The sequence below is a fragment of the Schistocerca americana genome, chromosome 4 (genome assembly GCF_021461395.2).
Source record: "Schistocerca americana isolate TAMUIC-IGC-003095 chromosome 4, iqSchAmer2.1, whole genome shotgun sequence".
In the NCBI taxonomy this organism is placed as follows: Eukaryota; Metazoa; Arthropoda; class Insecta; order Orthoptera; family Acrididae; genus Schistocerca; species Schistocerca americana.
This window is the reverse complement of record NC_060122.1, coordinates 276,937,504-276,963,446: the sequence shown is the minus strand read 5'-3', so window position 1 is coordinate 276,963,446 and position 25,943 is coordinate 276,937,504. Positions and strand designations below refer to the sequence as shown.

General features: G+C 38.1%; 1 protein-coding gene across 1 annotated transcript in view; it reads right to left on the bottom strand.

Annotated features, from left to right (window-relative positions):
• LOC124614059 (laminin subunit alpha) overlaps nucleotides 1-25,943 on the bottom strand; it is a 402,758-nt gene that overhangs the window by 66,753 nt on the left and 310,062 nt on the right. The window contains exons 41-45 of the mRNA XM_047142894.1: nucleotides 21,780-21,967; nucleotides 10,128-10,339; nucleotides 7,385-7,538; nucleotides 7,014-7,197; nucleotides 957-1,087 (exon numbers count right to left, since the gene is read on the bottom strand). Coding sequence (XP_046998850.1) covers nucleotides 957-1,087; nucleotides 7,014-7,197; nucleotides 7,385-7,538; nucleotides 10,128-10,339; nucleotides 21,780-21,967 — 869 coding nt within the window. The remainder of the gene's footprint in view (nucleotides 1-956; nucleotides 1,088-7,013; nucleotides 7,198-7,384; nucleotides 7,539-10,127; nucleotides 10,340-21,779; nucleotides 21,968-25,943) is intronic.

Genomic DNA, 25,943 nt, shown 5'->3' with positions numbered 1-25,943 from the left:
TACTTTTGTATTAAAGGAGATCATTCCCCAAAAATCAGAAGTGTTGAGTCATAGAGAGGTAAACACAAAATGAAATAAAACTTGCTTAAAACTTGCTACCTTTCAGAGTAACCCTTTTTGAGCTAGAACAAAACAGACAACAGACACAGAAAAGATACTCTTGCATGCATGCACACACATGCCTATGCCCCTACTTGGTGCCAGCTGGATGGTATTCATGTACGTGTGTGTGTGTGTGTGTGTGTGTGTGTGTGTGTGTGTGTGTGTGTATGCGCGCACGATCATGTGTGTTCCACTTTATCTTGAGAAATGATTTCTCTGAAAGCTAGCAAGTTTTCTTTCTTTTTGATTAAGCCCATCAATGATTCAAAGCTTCTGGTTTTTAGTGAGTGGTCTTTAATTCAAAAGAACGTAAGTCCTTGTCATTTTCAATTTTTGTCAAGTGCATTTTCCTTTTAACAAAACTATTTCTTTTAAATTAATGTGACTGTGAGCCCTATTTTGATGGATTATATAAGTGCAAACTCCTCTAGTTCCACAAATATTGGTTACCTCGGTCTTTTACTTTCATATTGAATAACAACTGCACGAATTTTGAGCACTTCAACAGACTGCAAAATGAGGATGATTGCTGCTGTCCATATCTTAGTCTTCTGAGTTATTATCAACTAATTTCCAGATATTTTGTATTTGTTATGTATCTGGATTTTAAGCGGATGCCATATGGTGCAGTTGCTAATTGCCCATGCATGGAGCGAAGTACCACAATCTCTGGTACACACACACACACACACACTTAACTTCCAGGGCAGAATGACAAATGTGACAAATACTGCAGCGATTATTTGCATTATGCAATTCCTGTAGTGTGCATAGGCCCACACATAGGACGAACTTCATTTCCTGTGTGTTTTCTGATATTGTGAAAAAGATAAATCACTAGAAAATGATGTTACCTTTCAATGATTGCTTGATACCACTCCTTATCAGCCACATATCTCTCATTGATTATTTTCTGTGGGCCAGAACCTAAGTCAACGATTAGAACAGGATATCCATTTTCAACTTCCAGTGCGATAAAATCATCCTGTAAAGCCAAACATTAGAATTAGGTTTAGGTAGGTACAATGAAACACAATGATAAAGTACCAGTAGAACACCAACTTCGTATAACTGGATTTTAAAACTGACTGTGAAATACATTTTCTGTTTCATCAGAATTTAAACTAAAAAGATGTATTAATCTTTATTTGCTGCTGACCATTAAAATAATGGAATAGGCTTTATATCTTACACATAATACTGATATGTTTAGTTCTTAACATAACTACATACATTAACTGTACACTTTAGGTTTTAACTTGTGTTTTGTATATTTTATTACATGCTCAATCACAAATATTTATCAGGTTCCCCTCCATTAGGCATGCAGGTACACTCAGCAACTGTGATCTGATTTATAAATGATAGAGCGTGGCAATCAGCCGTCCTTTTTTTTGCAGGTTTCATTTGGCGAATCCAGATTACGGCTAGTGCCTAGCCATTATCAGTGCTACAAAATGCAAGAAGTACATGGTCAGGTGATACTATAAAAAATTACAACGTGTGGCATAACCAATATGGCTTATACATTAGATTACACACCACTATTTTCTAGTCTCAATGCTTGTCGGTTCCCTGTTGTTTGGGCGTCAGTCACAGTTCTTTGAATCCTACTGTATAATGAAGGTGGGCTGTGTGGAGAACACACTGATTGGCTGTATGGTGCCCTATATGTGGACAGTACTATTCAAAGAACTGTGACTGATGCTCGAACAAAACAGAACCGACATGCGTTGAAACTAGAAAATAGTGATGTACTCTAATGTATAAGCCATATATGTTATGCCATGCATTGCAATTTTTTATAGTATCGCCTGACCATGTTCTTCTTGTATTTTTCAGCATTGATAATGGCTAGGCACTAGCCAAAAATCTGGATTTGCAAAATAAAACCAGCAAAAAAGGACAACTTATTTCTGTGCTCTATCATTTATAAAACAAATATGTATACTTAATTATATACACAGTTACAAGTGTTTATACTGAATAACCTACACAACTACAAGCATCTAGCCATATATTTTAAATTTTAACATATGTTCACATTTTTTTCATAAAAAAATCTGTTACTTTTTAAAAAGGATTTTCAGCCAGCCAGCTGTACAGTTTTCTTTGAAATAGTTTAGAAGGTATGAACCATGCTGAGGGTGGTAATTTGTTGAAGATTATTAGGGAGATGGCTGTGGGTGAGTGGGCTGTTTTTACTAGTATGTGTCATGGAATATCCAATTTAATTTTTCCTTTGGTATTGTGTTGGTGCATATCTCCTCTTATATGAAATTCTTTGATATTTGTTTTAATGTATAGTGATGAGACGTATGTATACAGATTTACAATTAGAAGTATACTGAGTTTTCTAAACAGAGGTTGGAAGTGATCTGTTGGTCCAGTCCTACATATTTCTCTTACGACTTTTTCAGTATCAATATTATGAAAATGAAAGTTGCTACTTACCAGATAGAGGAGATGCTGTGTAGCAGATAGGCACAACAAAAAGATTCTCACAATTAAACCTTTCGGCCATTAAGGCCTTTGTCAACAATAGATGACAGACACACATACACTCACGCAAACACAACTCGCATACACGACTGCATGAGTGTGTGCATGTGCACGTATGTGTGTCTATCGTCTATTGTTGACGAAGGCCTTAACGGCCAAAAGCTTTATTGTGAGAGTCTTTTTGGTGTGCCTATCTGCGACTCAGCATCTCCGCTATATGGTGAGTAGCAACTTTCCTTTTCATAATATTGTTACATTCCATCCTGGATTTTCCATTGCTTGGCTTTTTTTGTATCTTCAATATATCAGCTATATGTGTGGAGTGGCCCCTTACTAGCAGTCCATAAGAAATGTGAGATCAGAGATCAGAAAAATCCAAAATATGTCAATCTTAAATAGGTAGGAATAGTTAAATCTCTCAGTTTCCACATTAGGTATGTTACTCTTGATATTCTTTCGCCATGTGACTCATGTGTTCTCCACAGCTCAATCTGGAGTCAATATAGAATCCTAAAAGTTTAACTGTTCTAGTTTTTATATTATTAGTCTTAACAGAAAATTCTGGGTATTGTCAGGATTACACAGCAATTTCTTAGAGGAGAACCATTTTACTGCAGCATTTAATTATTCCAGTGACATTTGTTGTAATGCTGATGTGTCTTGATGAGTTGCAATAATTGTTATGACATCCCCTTGGCAGACCACAGATTGAGGAACATGTGGCAAATCATTGATGGCAATAATGAATGTCCAAGCACTGATCCCTGTGGTATACCTGTCTCTAACATTTTCATTAGAGAATATCTGTTTCTCTCTGAAAGATATTGTTTCCTGTGTCTTAAGTATGAAGCAATTATTTTTAGTTCTGTAGTTTGTACTCCATAAAATTCAAGTTTCTCAATCAATATCTCATAAGGGATACACTCAATGGCCTTACTTAGGTCACATACAAACAAGTGAGGCTTTATCTATATTTTCAAAAGCAGAGATTATCTGGTTTACAATGTCAAGACCTGCTGAGGAGGTATTTTTTCCTCATAAGTAACCAAAGTGTTTGTTCGAAAGGAGATTATTTTCTTCAAAATAATCACTTAATTGGTTATATATGAGTTTCAAATATTTTGAAAATTAAAAGAACTATTGAACTGGGTAATAATTTTGGGGGAGATTTCTTGTCTCCTTTTCTAAAAATTGGTATAACTTTTGAAATTTTTAATGATGTAGGGAAAACTCCGAACAGAAGATATTTATTAAAAATATAGGCTAAAGGTTCACAGATAAAATAAATAGTTTTCTTGATAATGTAGTTGGATAACCAGTAATTACCCATAGTTTTAGAATTGGAGAATTTTTAACTGCTTTTGCTACATCTGTGGATATCATAATTATCCACTGAAAAAGACTGTTTCACTGGCAGCTGCTTACCAAGTAGTTCACTTGCACATGTGTTGCCTATGTTTATTCTGTTTCCAATTTCTTTCACAGAAGTCACAAAGAACTTGTTCAGCTGATCTGGTTCAAGTGATACTTCCTGAGTGTGGTTGGGGAACTGTTCTTGTGTGAAAATCTGCCATGCTGTTTTGCACTTGTTTGGTGGAGTTTCTATAAAATTTTCATATGCTAATTTTCCCTTATTAAGCAGCTTAGTTTTGTAAAAAAATTTTATACTTCAGATACTTCCCATAATCTATACCAACTTGTTTAGTGTCACCCTCACAGTTCTTTTTATATGCCTTTCACAATAACAACATTTGTTCCCTAATGTTTTAAGTCCTTTAGTATACCAATTTGCTAACTTTGTTTAGGCTTACATTTAAATTTAAGTTTTTCTTAGGGTGAACAGGTGTACCACACTTCAATATATTTGCTAAAGAATCTGTCAAACACAGTTTCAACATCAGTTTGTCCAGGCTGTGTTTCATACAAAAAGTCCTATTTTATATAACTTAGTCTATCAGCAAACAAGTTCCCAAATTCATCTTTCTGACCTCTTACCCAAGTCACCTCATTTTCACTGTGGGTTATATTACTGATATGACCTTACAGTTTGCAGTTAAGTGTGATGAGCAATGGTTGATGATCAGAGAAACATCTGTCTGCATGACTAACAGTAAAAATCTCACCAAAAAAGTTAACAATAGCATTATCTAAGCAGGATTCCTTATGAGTAGCATTTTTATTCGTACAGAATAAATTTAATGACCTTAAGACATTGAAAAAAGTTCTTGACACTTGCTTGTCACATTCTGACACTTCAATATTGAAGTCAATGCTGAATAAAAAATTCTGATCTATCCATCCAAATTTGATTTTATCCGATTTCGCCAAAATAAGTTAGGTGAATGGCTGGAACAATTCATTTTAAAATGATGCAACAGGTTGTCTCTGTTATTTTTGTGCTTTCTGCTCTTGTATTTAATCTCTAATAGCCTTGTGACCAACAGACATTACACTCTGATTTTCCTTCATGTTTTTCAAGATTATGAGTCAAAACTTCTTATTTTCTACACTATACAGAAGCTTTTCCTTTTATCCTTCCTGAACTAGTACCCCCCAAGACAAAGATAGTGTAATGGTGGAACATGGCTTGCTTAATGTGGCTCTTTTTTATGGTTCTGTACCTAAACTTGTAAAAATGGAACCCTTATAGTGTCACTTTATTGTCCATCTGTCTGTCTGTCTGTTCGGCTGCTCAAAACCCATTCTCTCAGGAATGGGTAGACATATCAAGCTGAAAATTGTGTCACATACTATGGTCTATGGTCCCTTGGTGGTGTAAAAAATGAATGTCCTAAGTTACTGCAATCAAAACATATGGTCATTTATGTCACATGGTTTACTTTGATTCTCACAAACTCAGCCACTGAAACCTATAGGGTACTTCTAGTTGACCTAGAATCATGATATTTGGCAAGAAGCAAGGTCTCACACTATAACCAAAGAAAAAAATCAGAACATTGTTAATTTGTAATTATATCACGAGGAAAAAAATTTCCATTTGTTACTAGACTGCCAGTCTGCCTGTCCGTCTGTTTGACGATTCCCATTTCTCAGGAACAGGTAGACACATCAAGTTGAAATGTATGTCACATATTGAGGTCAATGGTCACTTGTCGGCATAACAAATATTAGCTTCTAAGTTAATATAATATAAAGAAATGGCCATTTATCTCAAGTATTTTGATAGTTGCAAACTCAGTCATCAAAACCTGTAGGGTACTTCCCATTGTCCTAGAATAATCAAATTTGGCAAGAAGCAAGGTATCACATAAAAACAATTGGAAAAATCTGAAAATTGTTAATTTACAATCATATCACATGAAAACAAAATTTCTTCTCATTTGTTATTGATTGTCTGTCTGCCTGTCCATTTGTTAAAATACCTTCTTCTCAGAAAAGGTAGATATATCAACTTGGAATTTATGTCACATACTGATACCCTTGGTCCCTTGATGGTGTAATAAACATTAACTTCTAAGTCAACACAGTCACAAGATATGGCCATTACGTCACATATTTTGATACTCACAAACACATTCATTAAAACATATAGGTTACTTCCTGTGATCTAGAATCCTGAAGTTTAGCAAGAAGAAAGGCTTTCACAGTACAAATAAAGGAAAAAATCTGAAATTGTTAATCTACAATTACATCACACAAAAAACTATTTCATTTGTCATTTGTTATCTGACTTCAGAATTGAAATAAAAACATTCTCAAAAGTCTTGGAATCCCTGGGACTGATATCTTACCAGTATCAATTTCAATAACAGGCAAAAATCATCAAGACACTCAATTCTCATAATGGATAAACTATCTATATACATAATTAAATTTGTGCATAAATCTTAGTGCATGAGCCAGTTTTCTATTAACCGAGCCAGTTTTCTATTAACTGTCACATAGGGATTATGTATACATTATAATGAAACTATCTGACAGTTTAAAAATGTGATTCTGACACAAATCTTTGCCAGTTGAACGTTACACCAATTCAAACATGCAAGCACAAAATCAAAGCTTTAATGTGGCAGAAAATGTAATATTCCTTTGTAACCACCTATAGATATAATATTTCAACTACTCAGATTTTTATAATGATCTGGTTTCTGAGACTCAATACAAATTTTAAAAGGAACTATCAAGATAAAATTAAAACAATTTGTCACTTATATCTGAAAAATTCCACTCATGGCTTGTGAAACATGATTTGCACTGACTTTCCTACATATACTTGGTACATTTTTGAAATTTGTATTTTTATAAGCATGCAGTTTTCCTTCACACAGAAAAGAAAGAAAAAGTAAAACCACAATTGTACCACATTTCTTTTTCCTTTCTTAAATGTTACATAAGCCTGTGGATCTTGGAGGAAGAATGATATCAAAGAAACAAATTAAAATGCTTACTGTCTTTGCTCGCCTAATTCTTCGGCTTGTACCAAGTTCATTTCCCATGTAAAAAAGTAAACCATTTGGTTTGTCAGTATTGAAATACATTGAAACATGAGTGGATGTTCCTAGGTGAGGTAAACTCTCAGGGTTTTTTAGTTCCAGTATTGAATCATCTTGAAATGTTGCACCAACATCTATCCTGTAAGTAAATTATCAAAAATACATTAAATGAAGACACAAGAATAATTTTGATACCAAGTAATTACACTTAATTGGTTATTGATAATATGAAACAAAAGAAAAAGATAACAGAATTCACTTTTGCAAACAAAATTTTCTGCTTTTTGTATTTTACAGTTAAGAAACAAAACCTGTAGTATGTCTACCTGTTGACATGATCCCTTGCCAATGCCACCTGTCGTTTAAGTTCTTCTATCTTCCTTCCGATATCACTACTGGCCTTGGCTGTTAAGTTCTGTCTTTCTCCAACAGCAGCCATGAGACTTTTTATATTTGGCACTACAGTAGTTACCTGCTCCACTGTGGAGTACAAAAAATTCCCTTTTTCAACAAATGTAAGCAAATATTTTGATGAAAAGATAGCATATAAAATTAAGTAACAATAATTATCATGGAAACTCTGAAATTACTCTTTTTATAAGCAAATGTATCTCCAGTTGTCTCAATATACATATACAGCAAGAAACACAATATTCAAAATCTTCAACATGGGAGAAAAACATGTGTTACACATTTCTAGGAACCCTGATTGTGATAACATAACAACCTACAAGATGTCTTTCATGTAATTATTTGACATTTGTGGCAAATGGTATGGGTGGCTAAAAAAAGTATGGTTTATGTTAAAGTGAAAAAGACCCAACACAGCAATGTGACACAATTTCACTCCTTGTAACCCACTGTACAGTCCAATTCATCATTAAGATTGAAATTAGTATTCTAATCACAAACAAGTGCCAGTTATCATAAGACTACATGAATAATATAATTCTCAATACTAGACCCACCACACTGGTCATGTAGAAATCAGTAAGCTCCTTTCTGGAAAATATTTGGATAGTGGGTGGAACGGTGGGGGAAGGGGTCGGGAAGGGGGAAAGGGGTATATAATTATCAATTAATCCACTTAAAGCTAAGCTTCACTCTGAGTTACCTAAAATTGCCTATGACATCCCACATGTAGTAAATAGCATGTTATACACTCAGGAAATATGCTGGATGTATCTTTGTTGATTGTATTCTACCTGTAGTCTGACTGGACAGCAACAGGAAAGGGGTAGGGAGGAGGGTAATGTGCAATCTGCACTCACTTTGTTGAGAGATGCACTGAAGCACCGTTTCTGTCTATATACACTTGGCTACGTATATGAAGACCAGAACAATCTTCTTTCATATAAACTGCATACTATTTTTTGCCTCAAATCCACATGATGAAAGACATTCCCTTAATCTGATGAGAACCATCAAATGATATAAAAATTGGCACTTTTGCATAACTCCTCCAAAACATAGTATTTCACTCAAAAAAAGTCATTGATCATGATATATCTTAACAAATGATTGCAATTAAATTGGTGACTCATGTACCTTAACTGTATATTCCAATCATACTAAGTTTCATCCAGTGATAAGTCAAGTTGAAAATACCATGCTGTTCCAACTTCTCCAAAACAGTTATAAAAAGATCCAGAATCTAATGAAATGGTTCAGCGCAGTAGCATAAAATAACAAGGTCTTAAGTGGATTTCTGGGAAGAGATCTCATATTCTTGTCTAAGTTAAGTAAGAGTCTTGATAACTGCTAGCACACAATTCATCTAAAGGTGGACATCTCAACATATTCTCACAAATAATGAGAAGTTAGCTTGGAGTTCCATTAATGAAGTGCTAGGAATTCTTTCCCAAAGCTGTTGCACTGCTCAAGAATGAACGTACAGAACACTTCTGCTGAGAAATTTTGTACATAGAGGAAAGGTATTAGACCAAGTAGAGTGAAACGATGTTAGACAATTACTTCTGGACACTCATCAGAAAATCACCAATATAATTGTGCCTCCAGTGAAGTTCCTCTGATGGAAATGGATAAAGTAAATACAATAAACTGCATACATTTTTAAGGTCAATTATAACATATAGTGTAGCTACAACGAAAAGAGCTAAAATTGCATTTTCAGGTCCTGTGTTCTCATAAAATATTTTCCTTGCTACCTACCTTAATTCTTAATTGTCTATCAGGGCCCAAATTTTAATCTTATCAATTCTATCTTTATCACTATTTTTTGCACATTTGTTTTACTTCTTATTGGTTTCTTTAAAACTGTGACCTCTTGATGACCAAACACTGGAAAAGAAAATTTCTGAATGTACCAGAATTAGAATTAATTACTCCGTCATGGTCAGACACCGTCCGTGCCCACCCACAAGGAGTGTGGTTGGGGGGCTGCAAGAGGGTGCACTGAGCCCATCCCTTCCCTCTCTGAATTCTGGAGAGCTGAGTTTTTATTTTTATACAGAGTCAATAACCATCAATTCTCTGGCATATTATAAGTTTTAGTGTCGTCTAGAAAATTCAGTTCTTATGATGTGACGTGTCTCCAACCTGAACAACTCACTTATATCAAAAGTGGCAATTTTAGAATCTAGATTCCCCCTCCCTCCCTTGGAAAAATGTCTGTGGACTTACATGCAAATACCACTGTACTAACAATGTTAGCTTTCTTGACATTGGGGTAAGGTCAAAATATTAAATTAAAGTAAACAATACAGAAACAAATCTGATACTTCATTATGAAAAACATTTTATATCACTCTCACTGGTTATGATATATGGCTCTTTAAAATATAGACTAGCAACATCATTGCTCCTTTTATCAGTAAAGGGCAGTCTATGTGAATGATCCGCAGCATTCAATGCTGGTTTAATCTGGTTAGGACTATTGGGCAAGTGCAGCCTGTTTAATTACAGTGACACCAATAAACACTGAGAGGCATTCTTTCTCATGATCCACTGTAACATATGATCTAACGTAAAATTTTGGATAATAATACTTCGTACTTTAAGCAAATCATAGCAATAGACAAATAATTTTGCCCAAATCTACCAACTTACCATTGAGATTAGCTTGATTCACAGCCTTCATTGCAGAATCAGCATCTCTTGGAAGCTGTTGTGATACTGTCACATCTTCTGGTAGTTGATTTATAATTCTTGAGATGGTGCTCAAAGTATTCTGTGCTGTTGCATTAGCATCTTTTGCATTCTGTATGGCTTGTGATGCGTAACTCTCAACTGTTTCTTGGACTGGTATCCTGGTTAATTCACTAAAAGGGAAACAAATTAATTCAAATTTACAAATTAGAACAAATATACTAACTGTTATGCCAAAATATGAAAGCAGACCTATTGAATTAAAAAATACACAACTACCAAATTTCCATTATAGGAAAAAACGCAATTCACAATGCAATTTTAGGTTATGTTTTTACACTGCAAACAGACTGGATTGCTAGAAAGAAAAAATACCATATAAAACACACTATCATCTCATTTTGCATTATTTTCAGAAATATCAATCCCTGTCACATGTGTCTGTTAGAGCTCAGATACTTCATTACAAAATACTAATTACAGTGCATAAAATATGTCATGACCATTAACAGGCTTCTACTTAAGTAGGCTAAGGTGTGACGTACAAGAATCAATAATTTCCAGTCATTCCCAACTCGCAGTGTTTTCTGAACACTGTCTCAAGGTCTGTTGTTACGTTTTTCACTAATTAAATTTTTAGTCCAATCTGGATTTCAGAACAAAGATAATAGTTTCTAAACATTCACACCATTTCTTTAAAGATTTAATATCACAAACTATGATTTCCAGTGACATCTTGAGGACATATATGTATGTGGCAGAATCCTGAATGCTGTAGAAGGCAGAAAAGAAGATTGCAAGCTTTTGAGAGCTAGTGTTTGAGGAGAATACCGAAGATACCACAGACCAACAAGCACTCAAACGACAAAGTGCTGATGAGATCGTGATAGTCAGTCATCACTATGAGGAACAACACAGTTAGTCACCTACACAACCATGATTCATGTAATTATCAACTATGATTCATGTAATTATGGAAGGAAGAAGAGAGGGAGGATGATAGAGACAGAAGTTCAAGGATTAAATTGAAGTTAGCACAGGGTACGAGAGCATCAACAGACTAGCATCAAGAAGGGGGAAGTATGGTCAAGCCTACCAACTTTCAAGTTGAGGATGATAAGAAGAAGAGGAACAGAAATCATTAGCAAGGTAAACTGTTGCAAATTTTTGAAAGTATATAATGACGAGAAATTAAACTTGAAAATTTCACTAAGGTGACTGGGTTTGGCTACTTTTGCTATATAAGAATAATAGGCAAGTTTGAGCATAACTTGTAAGTATTTAGCATGTTTTTATTTATCAGTGACCTGTAAAATTATGTCTTATGAAAGATGGATGATTCTGTTTCCTCCCCACATATCCTTCAATCTGCTAAGTTCTTAATGATATGAAATGCAAGATAGTGAACTTCACAAAATAAAAATGCACAGTACCCTATGAAAATAATATCACTGAGCATCAGTTGGAATCGGTCAACTCACACAATCTGTAGGAATATGAAATAGGAAGATGACAAAGTCTTAGTCATAGGAAAAAGAGGTGGCAGAGTGCAGTTCACTGATTGAATACTGGAGAATTTCATACAGTCTACAAAGGAGGCTGCACACAAAACACTCATGTAACCCATCCTATAATATTTCTCGGTAGTATGTGATCCATACAAAATAGGATCAACAGAGGATATTGAATGAATATAAAGAAAGGCAACATGAATGGTCAAACAGTTGTTCAACCCATGGGAGAGTGTCACAAAGGTGCTGAAAGAACTGAGCAGGTACATGCTTGAAGTTAGATGCAAACTATCCCATGAAAACCTGCTCAGAAAGTTTCTAGAACCAACTTCAATTGATGTCTATAGGAATACATTACATTGCCCTATGTATTGCTCCCACAGAGACTGCAAAGATGAGGTTAGACTAATTACAGTGCACACAGAGGCATTTAAGCAATTATTCTTCATATATTTCACATATGAATAGAACGAGAAGAAGCCCTAATAACTGGTACAATTAAATGTATCCTACCCTCTGCCAAACACTTCACAGTGGTTTGCAGAATATAGGTATAAATGTAGATGTCATCACGAATAAAATAATAAAAGATTTATAATTCATCATAAATGACTAGCATTTCAGAATTTTTTAATGATAAATTTCATATTTTTGTACCAGCAACAAATTCCATATCACAATGCTCAGTGTGAATGCGTTTTATGGAAAACTAATTAATGTGTCAGCTGTCAGCTACCATGGTCAAAATGGGGAATATTACACCACTATTAAGTGTTTTACACAGTTTCATTGCTAATCTCATTTGCAGTTCATTTACACCATTGAAAATAATAAGATAATAACAATAATTTTTGCATTGAAATAAGATCTGTGTATCAACTTAATAGTTGTCGTGACTCGCTGATCATTCAAAGTGCCGCCGCGCAATTACACGCTTCCTCTACATGCAGCGCTGTCTCCCAGCCATGCAGCAGCTGCGCCACCTAAGTGGCCAGCTAGGCAGCGGCCGCTACACTTGGACTCAGTGCTCATTCGAATGTTACAGCGTTCACATGTCTTGCTTTGTCTACTTGCTCAGTGACTTATATGTGTTGTGTCGTTTTGAAATATATGTGTTCAACTTGACGTTATAACAATTCGCGACGATGAATTTTTCCTTTTCATCATTGACCCACAGGTTTCCATGGCTACTGTCGAGCAACTATTGCAAGGTCTCATTGAACAGCAAACGCTTCTAACATTGGCGATTCGCGATTTCGTCGCAGCGTCAAATGCGGGGTGTTTCTCGTCGTTGTCTATACCTCCTTTTCCTTCTTATGGCGAGACGGCGGAAGACTGGTCTGATTATGAAAAACGTCTTCGACAGCACTTCTTGGCATTTCATGTCACAGATGAACAAACATGTAAATTTCTGTTCCTTTCCTGGATTTCACCTCAAATGTATCAGTTGTTGTCGCAATTGGCTCCTTTGAAAGATTCTGCATCTTTGTCCTTTGCTGAAATGTGCTCACTTCTGTCTGTCTGTTTTCAAAAGCAAACACATGTGGTAGCCTCTCTTGTTGCCTTTTATTGTTGTCAAAAACAACTGCATCAATCCTATCGCGCTTGGGCTACTGAACTTCACGCCTCAGTCGAAAGTGTCAATTTGTTACTGAAGTTCACAAAGAATCCTATGCCGATTCCATGGTATGGGATCCTATTATCAGCGTCTGACAAAGAAGTTCGGCAACGTGCCCTTCAATAGGCAAATCCGACTCTAGATGAAGTCCTATCCATCGCGCAGTCTTTTTTAATTTCTCGCACCGCTGGGGCGCAAATAGAGGCATGGGGTGACGTCGGGGAAATACAAACTCTGTGTGCTGTTGACGACGCGTGCGGTGCATCCCCGCTGGCCGACGTGGCCACAGTACGCTCCCACGCGCAGCCTCGGCCTAACCATAAACAAACCTCTAAGAAACTGCAGCAAAACCCCCGGCAACTTCCTTCATGTCCGAGGTGTTTTACGAAACATTCACACGAGGATTGTCCCCAATGTTGAGCTGTGTGTCACACTTGCTAAAAGAAAGGTCATGTGTCTTCCGTTTGCAAATCCGACCGCATACATGATGTTCATGAACATGACAATAATTCTGATTCTGTGTTGTCTGTCAATTGCACTTCTTCCCTTTCAGGGAAGTTATTCCTCACTGTCCAAATCCTTGGTCGGGATGTTCGCATGCAGGTGGATACCGGTTCTGCTGCCACTATAATTAATTCTCAGACATATCTTCAGTTGGGTTCTCCACTCCTATCACCTGTCACTCGGCAATTACGGACATACAATAAACAGAAGATTTCTCTCTTGGGACAATTTAATGCTGAGGTATCTTACAAATCTGTCGTTCGCACTGTTCCCATATTTGTGGTCGACCAGAGTACCACAGAGAATCTTTTCGGTTTCGATGCCTTTCGCATTTTTGGGTTCTCCATAGACGACTCTGTCAATATCGTCTCTGATGCTATTCCTTATGCTCAATTGGATTCCTTGTCAATGACATTTTCTTCCCTTTTTTCTCCTGGGTTAGGCCATGCAAACGACTTTGAAGCTCATATCAGGCTCAAACCCACTGCTCGGCCTAAGTTTTTTCGGGCTCAGCCCATTCCTGTGGCCCTTCGTGATAGGGTAAAACGGGAGCTGGATCGCCTCACTACTTCAGGGGTCTTGCTTCCTGTCACTTCCAGTGAGTGGTCCTCTCCTGTCATTGTCGTTGCTAAGCCCAATGGTGACATTCGTCTCTGTGGCGATTTTAAAGCCACTGTAAATGCGCAATGCCTCATCAACACTTACCTTATGCCCTGGCCTGAAGAATTGTTCACTAAACTTGCAGGAGCCCAGTATTTTTCTAAAATTGACCTGTCAGAATCTTATCATCAACTTCCACTCGACGCGGCTTCTCGGCAGTTTCTGGTCCTTAACAAGCCTTTCGGCCTCTACCATTCGGGGTTGCCAGCACCCCTGCGCTCTTTCAGCGATTCTTGGAACAATTATTGCTCCCTTTCCCTGGGTGTATAAATTACGTGGACAACATTGATGTCACTGGCTCCACCACTGAAGAACATCTTCAGAACCTCCGCACACTTTTTCATGTCTTACAGACTGCCGGTCTTAAGTGTAATCTTCAGAAATCACAATTTTTTCAGGCATCTATCACGTACTTGGGGTTTCAACTGTCTCGGGATGGTATTCGTCCGCTTCAGCAAACTATCGCTGCGATCGATGCCCTTCCTCACCCTACATCTGTTAAGGAACTGCAGGCCTTCTTGGGGAAAATAGCATACTATCACAAGTTTTTACCGTCTGCTGCGTCAGTGGCTCAGCCGTTGCATTGCCTTTTCACTGGTCCGCGTCATGCGATGCAGCTTTCCAGAAATTGAAGACTATGCTGAAACTGGCCCTGTGCCTGGCTACTTATCAACCTGGCCAACATCTTGTTCTTGCCACGGATGCCTCTCAATACGGGGTTGGTGCAGTCCTTGCGCACCGTTTTTCAGATGGCTCTGAACAACCCATTGCTTATGCTTCCAAAATGCTCATGGACGCCCAACAAAAGTATTCTCAAATTGAAAAAGAAGCTTTGGCCATTATTTATGCTCTTCATAAGTTTGGTGTTTTTCTCTACGGATCCAAAGTTCATCTTGTTACGGATCACAAACCACTTGTTTCCTTGTTTCATCCATCATCGTCACTTCCCAACAAGGCTGCACCCCACCTCCAGCGTTGGGCTCTTTACTTGTCTCATTTCAATTATGAGATTCATTTCCAGCCGACGGCTCAACATGCGAATGCTGATGCACTGTCTCACCTTCCCATGGGTCCTGATCTGGCATTCGATAAGGACGAACTATTGTGTTTCCATCTGGATGTTGCCGAGCAGCGGGTTGTGGACGGATTCCCCATCACAGGGGACCGGCTGGCAGCGGCTACGGTTCTGATCCTACCCTCTCCCGGGTTTTACACTGTATTCAGAAGGGTTGGCCAGATCGTCCATAAGCTAAGACTTCTGACCTGTTGCGGAACTACTACGCTTTGTGCTACCGCCTCATGGCTAGGGATGGTGTTATCCTCCTTTCCACCGACAATGCTTCGCTGCATGTTGTGGTACCTGCATCTTGGCGTGCTTCGGTCTTGTGCCTCCTTCACCAAGGGCACTGGGGTGTGTCTCGTACAAAATCTCTGGCGCGCCGTCATGTGTACTGGCCTGGCATCGACTCTGAAGTAGCACACATGGTCGCTGCCTGTGGCCCTTGTGCATCACACCCCGAAGCCATCTTTGTCACTGTGGCCTTCACCTGAGACACCCTGGGAGCCCATTCATGCTGACTTCACAGGTCCTTTTTTAGGTACTTATTGGCTCCTCATAATTGACACCTACTCTAACTTTCCTTTCATTGTCTGTTGCACGTCACCTACCACCGCGGCAACCACAAGTGCTCTCGCCCCGCATTTTTTCTTTGGAAGGCCTTCCCTCTACTCTTGTTACTGATAATGGTCCGCAATTTGCCTCTTCCGAATTTGCGGATTTTTGTGCTCATCACGGCGTTATGTATGTCACAGCCCCGCCATTCCATCCACAAACGGTGAGGCTGAACGACTGGTCCGCACATTTAAGGCTCAGATGCGGAAACTCCTGACTTCTTCTGCTGCTGATGATGTGCTTCTCCAGTTACTGGCTTCTTACCGTTTCACCCCCATGGGCGACCACAGCCCGGCTGAGCTCTTAAATGGCCGACAGCCCCGCACGCTACTTCATCTTATGCGGCCTTCCACCTCACGGCCACGGGTGCCTTCACTTGTCCGGTTCACCACCGATGACCTTTTCTGGGTACGGGGATATGGCAGGCAGCCAAAATCGAGTCCGGGTCGCATCTTATGACACCGTGGCCGACGCCTGTATGAAATCGAGATGGACACGGGTGTTGCAGTGCGTCATTCAGACCAGCTTCGGCCTCGTGTGCTGGCAACGCCTGTTCCGAAGATCGCTACACCACCTTCAGCTCTACCGGATGCTCGGGCCCTTGGCGTCTCTCATTACTCACAACGCAGCCCTCTCACCATCATCTCGGTGCCAGTACAAGAACGGACGCCACCAGGAGACGTGCCCATGCAGGAACCGGATGACCATCATCTGTCAGAGCCAATCTTGCCTCCTTCTCCTACGGACGCTGACACATCGCCCATGTCTCCTGTTATATCAACTGGACTTGCCGCAACGGGCAGATTGGCGCAAGGGGCCCTAGCAGATTCGACCCCTACGTCTCCTGTCATCTCGACCCGTTATCATCGAGGACACTTCCGTCCGTACGGGAAGCCTCCTCCTCGAGACTTTACGGCCAGTCACACAACGCCTATGGACTTTAGCAATCTACAGGCCACCTCCATCAAGACCACTGAAAAAATTTCAAAGGGGGGAAAAGTGTTGTGACTCGCCGATCATTCAAAGTGCCGCCGTGTAATTACGCGCATCCTCTACATGCAGCGCTGTCTGCCAGCCATGCAGCAGCTGTGCTACCTAAGTGGCCAGCCAGCCAGCGGCCGCTAGACTTGGACTCAGTGCTCATTTGAATGTTACAGTGTTCACATGTCTTGCTTTGTCTACTTGCTCAGTGACTTATATGTGTTGTGTTGTTTTGAAATATATGTGTTCAACTTGTCGTTATAACAATAGTCATGAAACAGAGTACAATGTTCTTCTCCGATGCCACCTGCAAGACAAGTTGTCAATAATAAATACTAACTTGTAATCTTGGAAGCATGTTTAACAATTCAGTCTCTGTGTTTGCTGCACCTACATTAGTCACTACTCATTTTTCATTGTATCTGATTTGCTGAAATTTATTGTTACTTGCGGTTATTTATCCTCATAAATTAGTTAATGGTGGTAGAAAGCTTTTTGAACTTATAAAGTAAGTTAACATCTGCTGACAGTTTGTCACTACCAGACACAGAATAGGAAAGGTTTTAAGGGAATTTTCTGATGGTGGCAGTGGTTTTCAACCAACTTTAAGTGAGAATTCAGGCACACGTGATGGCAACTGCAGTGAAGATGATGAGCATATTGATCCAATAGGAGGCAATATGAACAGCAGTGACACATGTAGCGAAATTCTTCAACATCCACTAGTGGTGAGTTGATATGACTGAAATCTGATAACCTTGGTGTCAACAAACTTGTTCATTTTTAGAATGAGATTTTCACTCTGCAGCGGAGTGTGCACTGATATGAAACTTCCTGACAGATTAAAACTGTGTGCCCGACCGAGACTCAAACTCGGGACCTTTGCCATTCGCGGGCAAGTGCTCTACCATCTGAGCTACCGAAGCACAACTCACGCCCGATACTCACAGCTTTACTTCTGCCAGTATCTCGTCTCCTACCTTCCAAACTTTACTTTTGTTCATTTTTGTGTCCCCCACCAAAATACTTTTGGATCTTAGCAATATGAGCAATAATTAAAATTTCAGACAAAATCCTTTCCATGGACAAATGAATCAATCAAATTTTATTGTCATTCAGCTCATAAAGCAATAGATAACGTCAAGATAACTTACATTTTTAACATTAATTACTAAATACAATTTAGTTTGGATTACATAAGGGCATCCGCTAGATACAGTGTTGAAAGACAGTATTTTCAGTTTCAAAAAATTCGTCTACTGTGTAGAAAGGATTATTTACTACTATTTTGTACAACTTAGCTTTGAAGATATTGACAGGTAACTCTTTTAAATCTATACTTAACTTATTGTACAACGTAAGTCCAAGAACTAAATATGAATTCTGTGACTTGGATAGTCTTTGATATGGTACATCTAAACATGATTTGTTCCTGGTGTTATGGCTATGTACATCCCTTCTTAATGATATATTTGAAATATTGTTCCTAACATACAATAGAACATTATAGATGTACAAGTTTATCACCGTCAGGCATTGCAATTTAACAAACAAGGTTTTACAGTGTTCTAACTTATCTGAGTCAGTTATTATTCTTACTAATTTTTTTTTTTGTAAAAGTAGAATGGCCTTTACGTGACTGCTATTGCCCCACAATAAGATTCCATATGACATGATACTTTGGAAGAAAGCAAAATATGCTGAACTTATATAACTATTAGGGACATGTCTTTTTAAGTTTCTAATTAAATAGATAACTCTTGAAAGTCTGGCAGATAAATGTTTGACGTGTGGTTCCCATATCAACTTTTGTGACACAGTTATCTGTTTATCAAGAATTACAAAATAGCATGTATGGTGAGAATATTTATATCTATGGGAATCTAATGATGTATTTCTCAATATAAGAATCTATAGCACCAAGTTATAGGAAAAGCTAAACATGGGCTATGTACCTGATATTATTTTACATCTGATGAGAGCATAAAAGAAACAGACATATAATATTTGAACACTGACAGCTTGCAAGTTTCCTTTCATTGAGATGGAAACTAGGAAACTACGTATATCACATTGTCATATGTCATATCCCCAGTGAAAAGAAAGCATCACTACCTAAACCATAGAGAGACTGAACAGAAGAGATGTCATGAACTTTTGTATGAATTTTTATGGTGCTTCATTCTCAATATCAAACAGAAATTCTGTCTGATCACACAAACATAATTTTTTACACTTGTCTCTAACACTCAAGAGTTACAAATTGCACATATTTGGGGTGCACACCAACTCTTATCATCCTATTACAAGCCTTTTAAGGGTTAGATGAACTGACAACCGCAACACAAGAGGTTAAAATAATTTACATATAGAGTGCTGTAGTGTCACAAATTAGTGCTGCTGACATCCATACTTTTTAATATTTTAAAGTGTTTATGAAACTTATTTCTGCAAATGTGTTTTTTCTTTGTTACTGGAGATGTTATGGGAAAATTATGACACCACAGTTTCATCTTTTACATCTGAGGTGGACTTTCACAGTGACAGATGATGCGATCTCTTAGCTGTTGGACAGCAACTGGAAGAATATGACAGACACTTTGCCAAGACATCCTATGTTCTCTGGTATATTAATGGAACAGTTAAAACCACAGAGCACATCAAGAAGGAGAACTTGCACATATGTGGAACAAATCAAAGTATGCCTTAATAAAACACAAAGAAATTATGTAAGCTTAATCTGTATACTGTATTAATAATGAAATTTCACTGTACTGGTTAGTGCTACTCTCACTTACACTATTAAATTTAATAGAGTAAATCAGTAAGAAAGCTACTACCTTGAAACAAAAAAAAGCTGCCTTCTCAGTTTTATTATATAGCTGTTGTTTATCTGCTGTTGGTAGCAAGATACTTACTAGATTATAATGGTATTTTAAAGAAAATATTTTCTTACACCTGTAAATACTAAATCCTAGATACAGTACATTACTACTGTACTTGTCATGTAGCTTTATTTGTTTGTTTGTTTGTTTTATTTGGCCTTCAGAGTCATGTAGCTTTGTAACAAACACTTCTGTTTGCTATGTAGCTAACAGAATTTCTACTATCCCTGGATTTAGATATCCAGATGACTTGTAATAAGAGAAGCTTATGAGACATGTTTTTAATTTTCTTTCAAACTGGTAGGGATTCCCAGTTATCTGCTTTATGTTTGATTGGAGCTTTTTAACAGTTTTCATACCACAGTACCTAGTACCATTTGTAACTCTAGACAAGGAAGCATAGTCTACATGAAAATATGTACAGCTGCATGTTGTGCCAGATGGTGGTCTACCTTGCTCTTGAGCATAGTTTGGCAGTGGCCATTCAACCTGATGGATGGCTGGTTGGTAGTCATACCAACACCAAAAGCAGTGCAATGATTGCAGCAAAGCTGGTATATAATATGGCTGCTTTCACGGGCCTGTGATGTAGTAGGATAAGCTGTGACAGGACGGAATAGAAGTGCTGCCTGTGTGGATTTGGCAGATCTTGCACCTGGGGGTTCTAAGGGGATATGATTCTTGTGGCAAGGTGTTGGGATTGCGAGTGGCATAAGGATGGACTAAGATGTTGTGGAGGTTGACTGGGCGATGGAACACTACTTTAGGAGGGGTGGAAAGGATCTTGCATAGGATGCCTCTCATTTCAGGGTATAATGCTAGGTAATCAAAGCCCTGGTGAAAGATGTGTTTCACAGTGACTGAAAGGTTGTGTTGTGGGGTGATCACTCTGTTGCAGAAATAATTCAAAAGCCAAGATCGCTTTAAACACTGTTTACTAGACGACCGGTTTCAAAACACTAAAGGTGCCATAATCGGGTCTGAATGTAGCTTAACATGTATAAATCATTTGGATATTGTTGCAGAAATAAAAATTAAAAAACAGCTGCTCTCATGGCCATTCTATTTCATCAGATATATAAAACTGAAGTCACAAGATAAAACTATTTGACACATGACTGCAGTGCAAAACTAACAACGGTCGGCCGACCGTTGTAAGTCGAGGGTAATGAAAAACCTTTTTTTGATGTGTGTATATTGTATTGAGGCCTACAGTCCCTCAAAGATGTAAAAAAGTGAAGCTTGTAATTCAATGAAATCAAAATTTGTGCTATCTATGTCAAATCTTTTTATACTTGCAAACCCATTCATTAAAACCTAAAGGGTACTTCCACTTGACATAGAATCATGAAATTTTGCACAAACAAAGGTTTTGCAGCACAAGTACAGAAAAAATCAGAAAATTGTTAATTTGTGATTATAGCATATGAAAAGAATATTAGGGTGATATATAATTAAGTTCATATGAAACCCTCAGTGCATGAGTCCTACTCGTACAGGCCAATTGTTTTTTTTAGCTATGAAGCTGTATTATAAAATGTGCAGCAATACAAAACTTACAATTTCCTGCTGTCTCAGTTCCTGCAACTAATAAATGTTTGTGTGAAAGTGATGCTTTAAATTCACAATGATTCACTCATTTTCTCACTCACTTCCTCATTCACCAGTTTAGTAGATCCCATCACGAAGGAGGGCCTTCATGGATGTAGAACATGTGAAGGTATACAAGAAGGACTCAAAGTGTACACTATAAATCCAGCAAAGAACACAAAGAAAACTTACTTGTTGACATTGCTCAGCACTGATTCTATATGTTTGTTGAGGCCATCAATTACATCCAGGCGCTCTTTGGCATCTTCAAGTTGTGGTTCGAGTTCTCCCTGAGCCTTATCGAGTGTCTGCCTGGCTTCTTCAAGCAATTCCGTGGAACGAGTTTGTGACAGAGCTGTTCGTTCACCAAGACCATTTGACTGAAATTACATTACTCAAATGAGTACAATATAATTATGCACTTAAAGTGAGAACAACAATTTCACTTAACTATTTCTCTTGACTCTCGCATTCCTATGTTGGCAGGTATAAATGGTGAAAAATATAAAATTCTAATTTACATATACAACTGCTCTCTCCATTGTCTCCTAAATGCTTTCTCTCACTCATGGAGTGAGTACAGTCCCATTTCTCTTGGTGAGGCTGCCTTGAGAGGTCTCACAATAATCCTGACAAACTAGCACTGGCTGTCCAGCTCAGGCTGAGGTAGAAGCTACTCAAACAGAAGACAATGTTACATTGGCTTTTATTAGTTTTAGTGCAAAAATATTTGGCCCTGTTGTGATGTTTCCCATCATACTGAAAAACTTATTTTTCCGTAGATTTGCCTACAAGATCACTGTGCTTTAGCAGCACAGCGAAGAGCATTCTAAGATATGTTGGCATCAGCAGTACGCAACACATTTTATATCTTTCTGCAGCCATTCACTAGTTATCCACCACAGAACATAGTAGCAATTTTCAATGTTGTTCTTATTCTTCCTTTTTACATTTTGCCTATTTAAAGAGAGTGTTTGAACCTTTCAGTATTCCGATGACTTTTTTTTATTATTTTAGAGCCATTTAACTATGATATTGCTTGAACTTATAATGCTGAATAGCATTTCAGTTTCTTGATATCCATTCTGTAAATGTGTCTGTAGAATTTCAAGCATCTTTTGTCCACTGTATTAGTTGCCTTTCATTAGGGTGTAAAAGCCTGCACTGATGCAGTGTCAGCATGGTTATTAATGGATTTGGTATGGTTAATTTAAGGGGCAGAAGAATTCCCTTCTGTCAACACCACATTACTGCCTCCCTTCCCCCAGCACAAATGTGTGTACCCAACAGTAAGCAAATCTGCCAAGTAGATTTGATCCATGACCACCGCACCTCCCTGACCTGGAAAATACTTCAATAGGCATGGCTATCCAGGTGGGTGTATGAAAATCAATTATAATAACATCAAAATGATATACAATGAACACATTATAACAATGAAACCTTAGAGCTTTTGTACATAAGGCACTAGAAGACAATAACTGGATGGCAGAAAAAGAGATACACAGATGAATAAATTTGACTGGAGCACTTATGGTAAACTAAATATGGCTTTATACATGTTTCTGATGTGTCTGAAAAGAAACAATTACAATGAGTGTGTATTAACAGTTTTGATTTATGGTAGTGAGGCATCTACATCTATACTCCACATGTCTCTTTATGGTATGTAGCAGATGATATTTCTAGTAGCACTATATTTTTCCCACATTCCTATTCCATACATGATTCACAAGGGAAAGAAAGATTGTTGGTAAACCTCCATATTAGCTCTGATTTTTCTGATTTTATCATTGTGGTCATTTTGAAAACCATATGTGAAAGTAAGTAATATGTCAGCCTACTTCTCCTGGAGCATACTTTCAGAATTTCAATAATAAAAGTCTCTGTGATGCATAATGCTTATCTTGTAGCAACTGAAACTGGGGTTTGTTGAGCATCTCCGTAACACTCTTCCACCTCTAATGACCTCACTGTTGACAACAAGTAATGCTCTCATGCAGGATAAATTATCATGTATCTACACTATCTCCACTATTAATCCACTTTGTGAGGATTCCAGAATAATGAGCAATATTCTAAAATTGGCTGGACAAGTGTTTTGTAAGCCACTGCTTTCATGGATGGATTACAGTTCTCTAATATTATGCAACAATAATGAGTTTAAATTCTTCCAATGGATCTTAGTCTGAAATTGCTTTTCTACAAATTGTTTCATGTGATCATCCCACTTTCGGTTACTATTTTTCAGTAGTTCTGTTTCAAATGATTTGCCATCAATAGTGTAATCAAACAGTAGTGGATTTTTCACCCATATATACTCAATACATTACATTTAGTTGCATTCACGTTCAACTGAAATTCCCTGCACCAATAACCAATCCTCTGGAAGTCTTTGTGCAATTCACTACAATTTTGTACAATAGAAGATTGCAAAGTAACACACAATAATGTTTTCCTTCCCTAGTATTGCAGCTGGAATGTTGAAATTTCATAACGATATAGTTTGAAGCTTGAGCTACAGAGGATATTTTGTTTTCATGTGCAGCTCTAGAGAGAGAAGCCTGAACTATGAAACAAACAGGACGCACATGTTATTGTCCTTAACTTGTGAAGAGCAGTGAAGTGTAATTTGATATTTGTGGGCCAAAGGGAATAAATTGAGTGAAATTCACAGGGGCATTTATGGCCTGCATGGGGACAACTTTATGGGCTGTAGCAATGTCTTCAGGTGGTGTGCATACTTCCAAGAGGGCCCTGTAAACATCAATGATTTGCCACACTCCGGGCAGCTAGTAACAACTGCAACCCTGCAGAGCATTGGAGCCACTGAGGCAGAAGTTTTGAAGAACCAGCCTGTGCAACTGCAAATCTTGTTGCAGTAGTTCAACATTTCCTGTGGTGCAATGTACAATATTGTTTATGACATATTGAAATTTCGTGAAGTTAGTGCGCACTGGGTGCCTAAGAACCTGACAGACATCCACAGGGGCCAGCAAATGATGACAGGCTTAGATCACTTAATTCATTATGCCACTGACTGGCATGACTTCCTGAAAGGAATCATCACTGGTGATGGGTCATGGGCATACCACCACGTGCCTAAAACCAAGCACACCTCCGTGGAGTGGAAACATGCTGGTTTCCCAGTACGAAAAAAATTCAAAGTGACTCAATCCGCTAGGGAATTCTTTTGGCAGTGTTCCAGGACATGCATGGTGTGTTTCTGGTGGTCTTTGCTGTGAATGCTGCAGCCTGCATTAAAAACTTGGGTTAAGTTGCATGGTGCCTTCATGACAAATGCCACAACATTAATGCTGTCAAAGTTGAACATCTTCATGAGAATGTTCACCTCCATGCTCCTGATCTCATTTGTGAGGAAATTGTTGAATTTGAGTGGGAGGTGCTCCAGCGTCCACCTTACATATTGGACCTTGCACCATTGGACTTTCATCTGTTTGGTCCCATGAAGAAATTACTAGCCAGCAAATGCTTTCCAACTGATGCAAAAGTGAAATCAGCAGTCCACAGATGTCTTTATTCCAACCAAACAGACTTCTACAAACAGGGCATATTGAATCTGGGACCAAAATGTGAGAAATGTGTTGAGAACGTTGGTGACCATTTTGCAAATAGATAAAATATGTAAGTTAATTTGTAACTTTATTGTTTTGTCATCTATTACAAATTTTGGCAATAAAATTATTGTACATCACTTTCCGATCTTCCCTCATATTATCCCTACCTCCCTAAATGCAAATGCCTCATCTGTGGATTGTCTCATGGAGCTTCCAACATTATCCAGTAAATCATATTGAAGTAAGTCTTTATGTTCTTCAATTTTGTTCCACTAAAAATGAAATGCTGAATTATGTCTGCAAGGAAGTCCTGAATTCATTCATAAATCCAGTCCAATACTCAGTAACCCTGTACCGAGCAAGGTGGTGCAATGGTTAGCATGCTGGACTTGCATTTGGGAGGACAATGGTTCAAATACTTGTCTGGTCATACTTTCTGTCATCACTATTTTAAAATTTGTAATCTATCAAAGAACTGAGGTAAATATGAAACAATGGAAAATTCAGGTACAAATATCTCAAAAATAAAGGAAAAGATAGGTTGTTACTTACCATAAAGAAGACACGTTTAAGTTGCTGGCAGGTAGAGTTAAACGACACTTACATAAACTTTCGGCCACAGCCTTCATCATCAAAACAGAAACAAACACCATTAACACACACGAGCAAACACACCTCATGCACACATGACTGCCAACTCCAGCAGCTCAGGCTGGAATGCAACTATCATGTGGGATGCAAGCAGCAGTCTGGAGGGGGAGGGGCAGGGGAAAGGGAA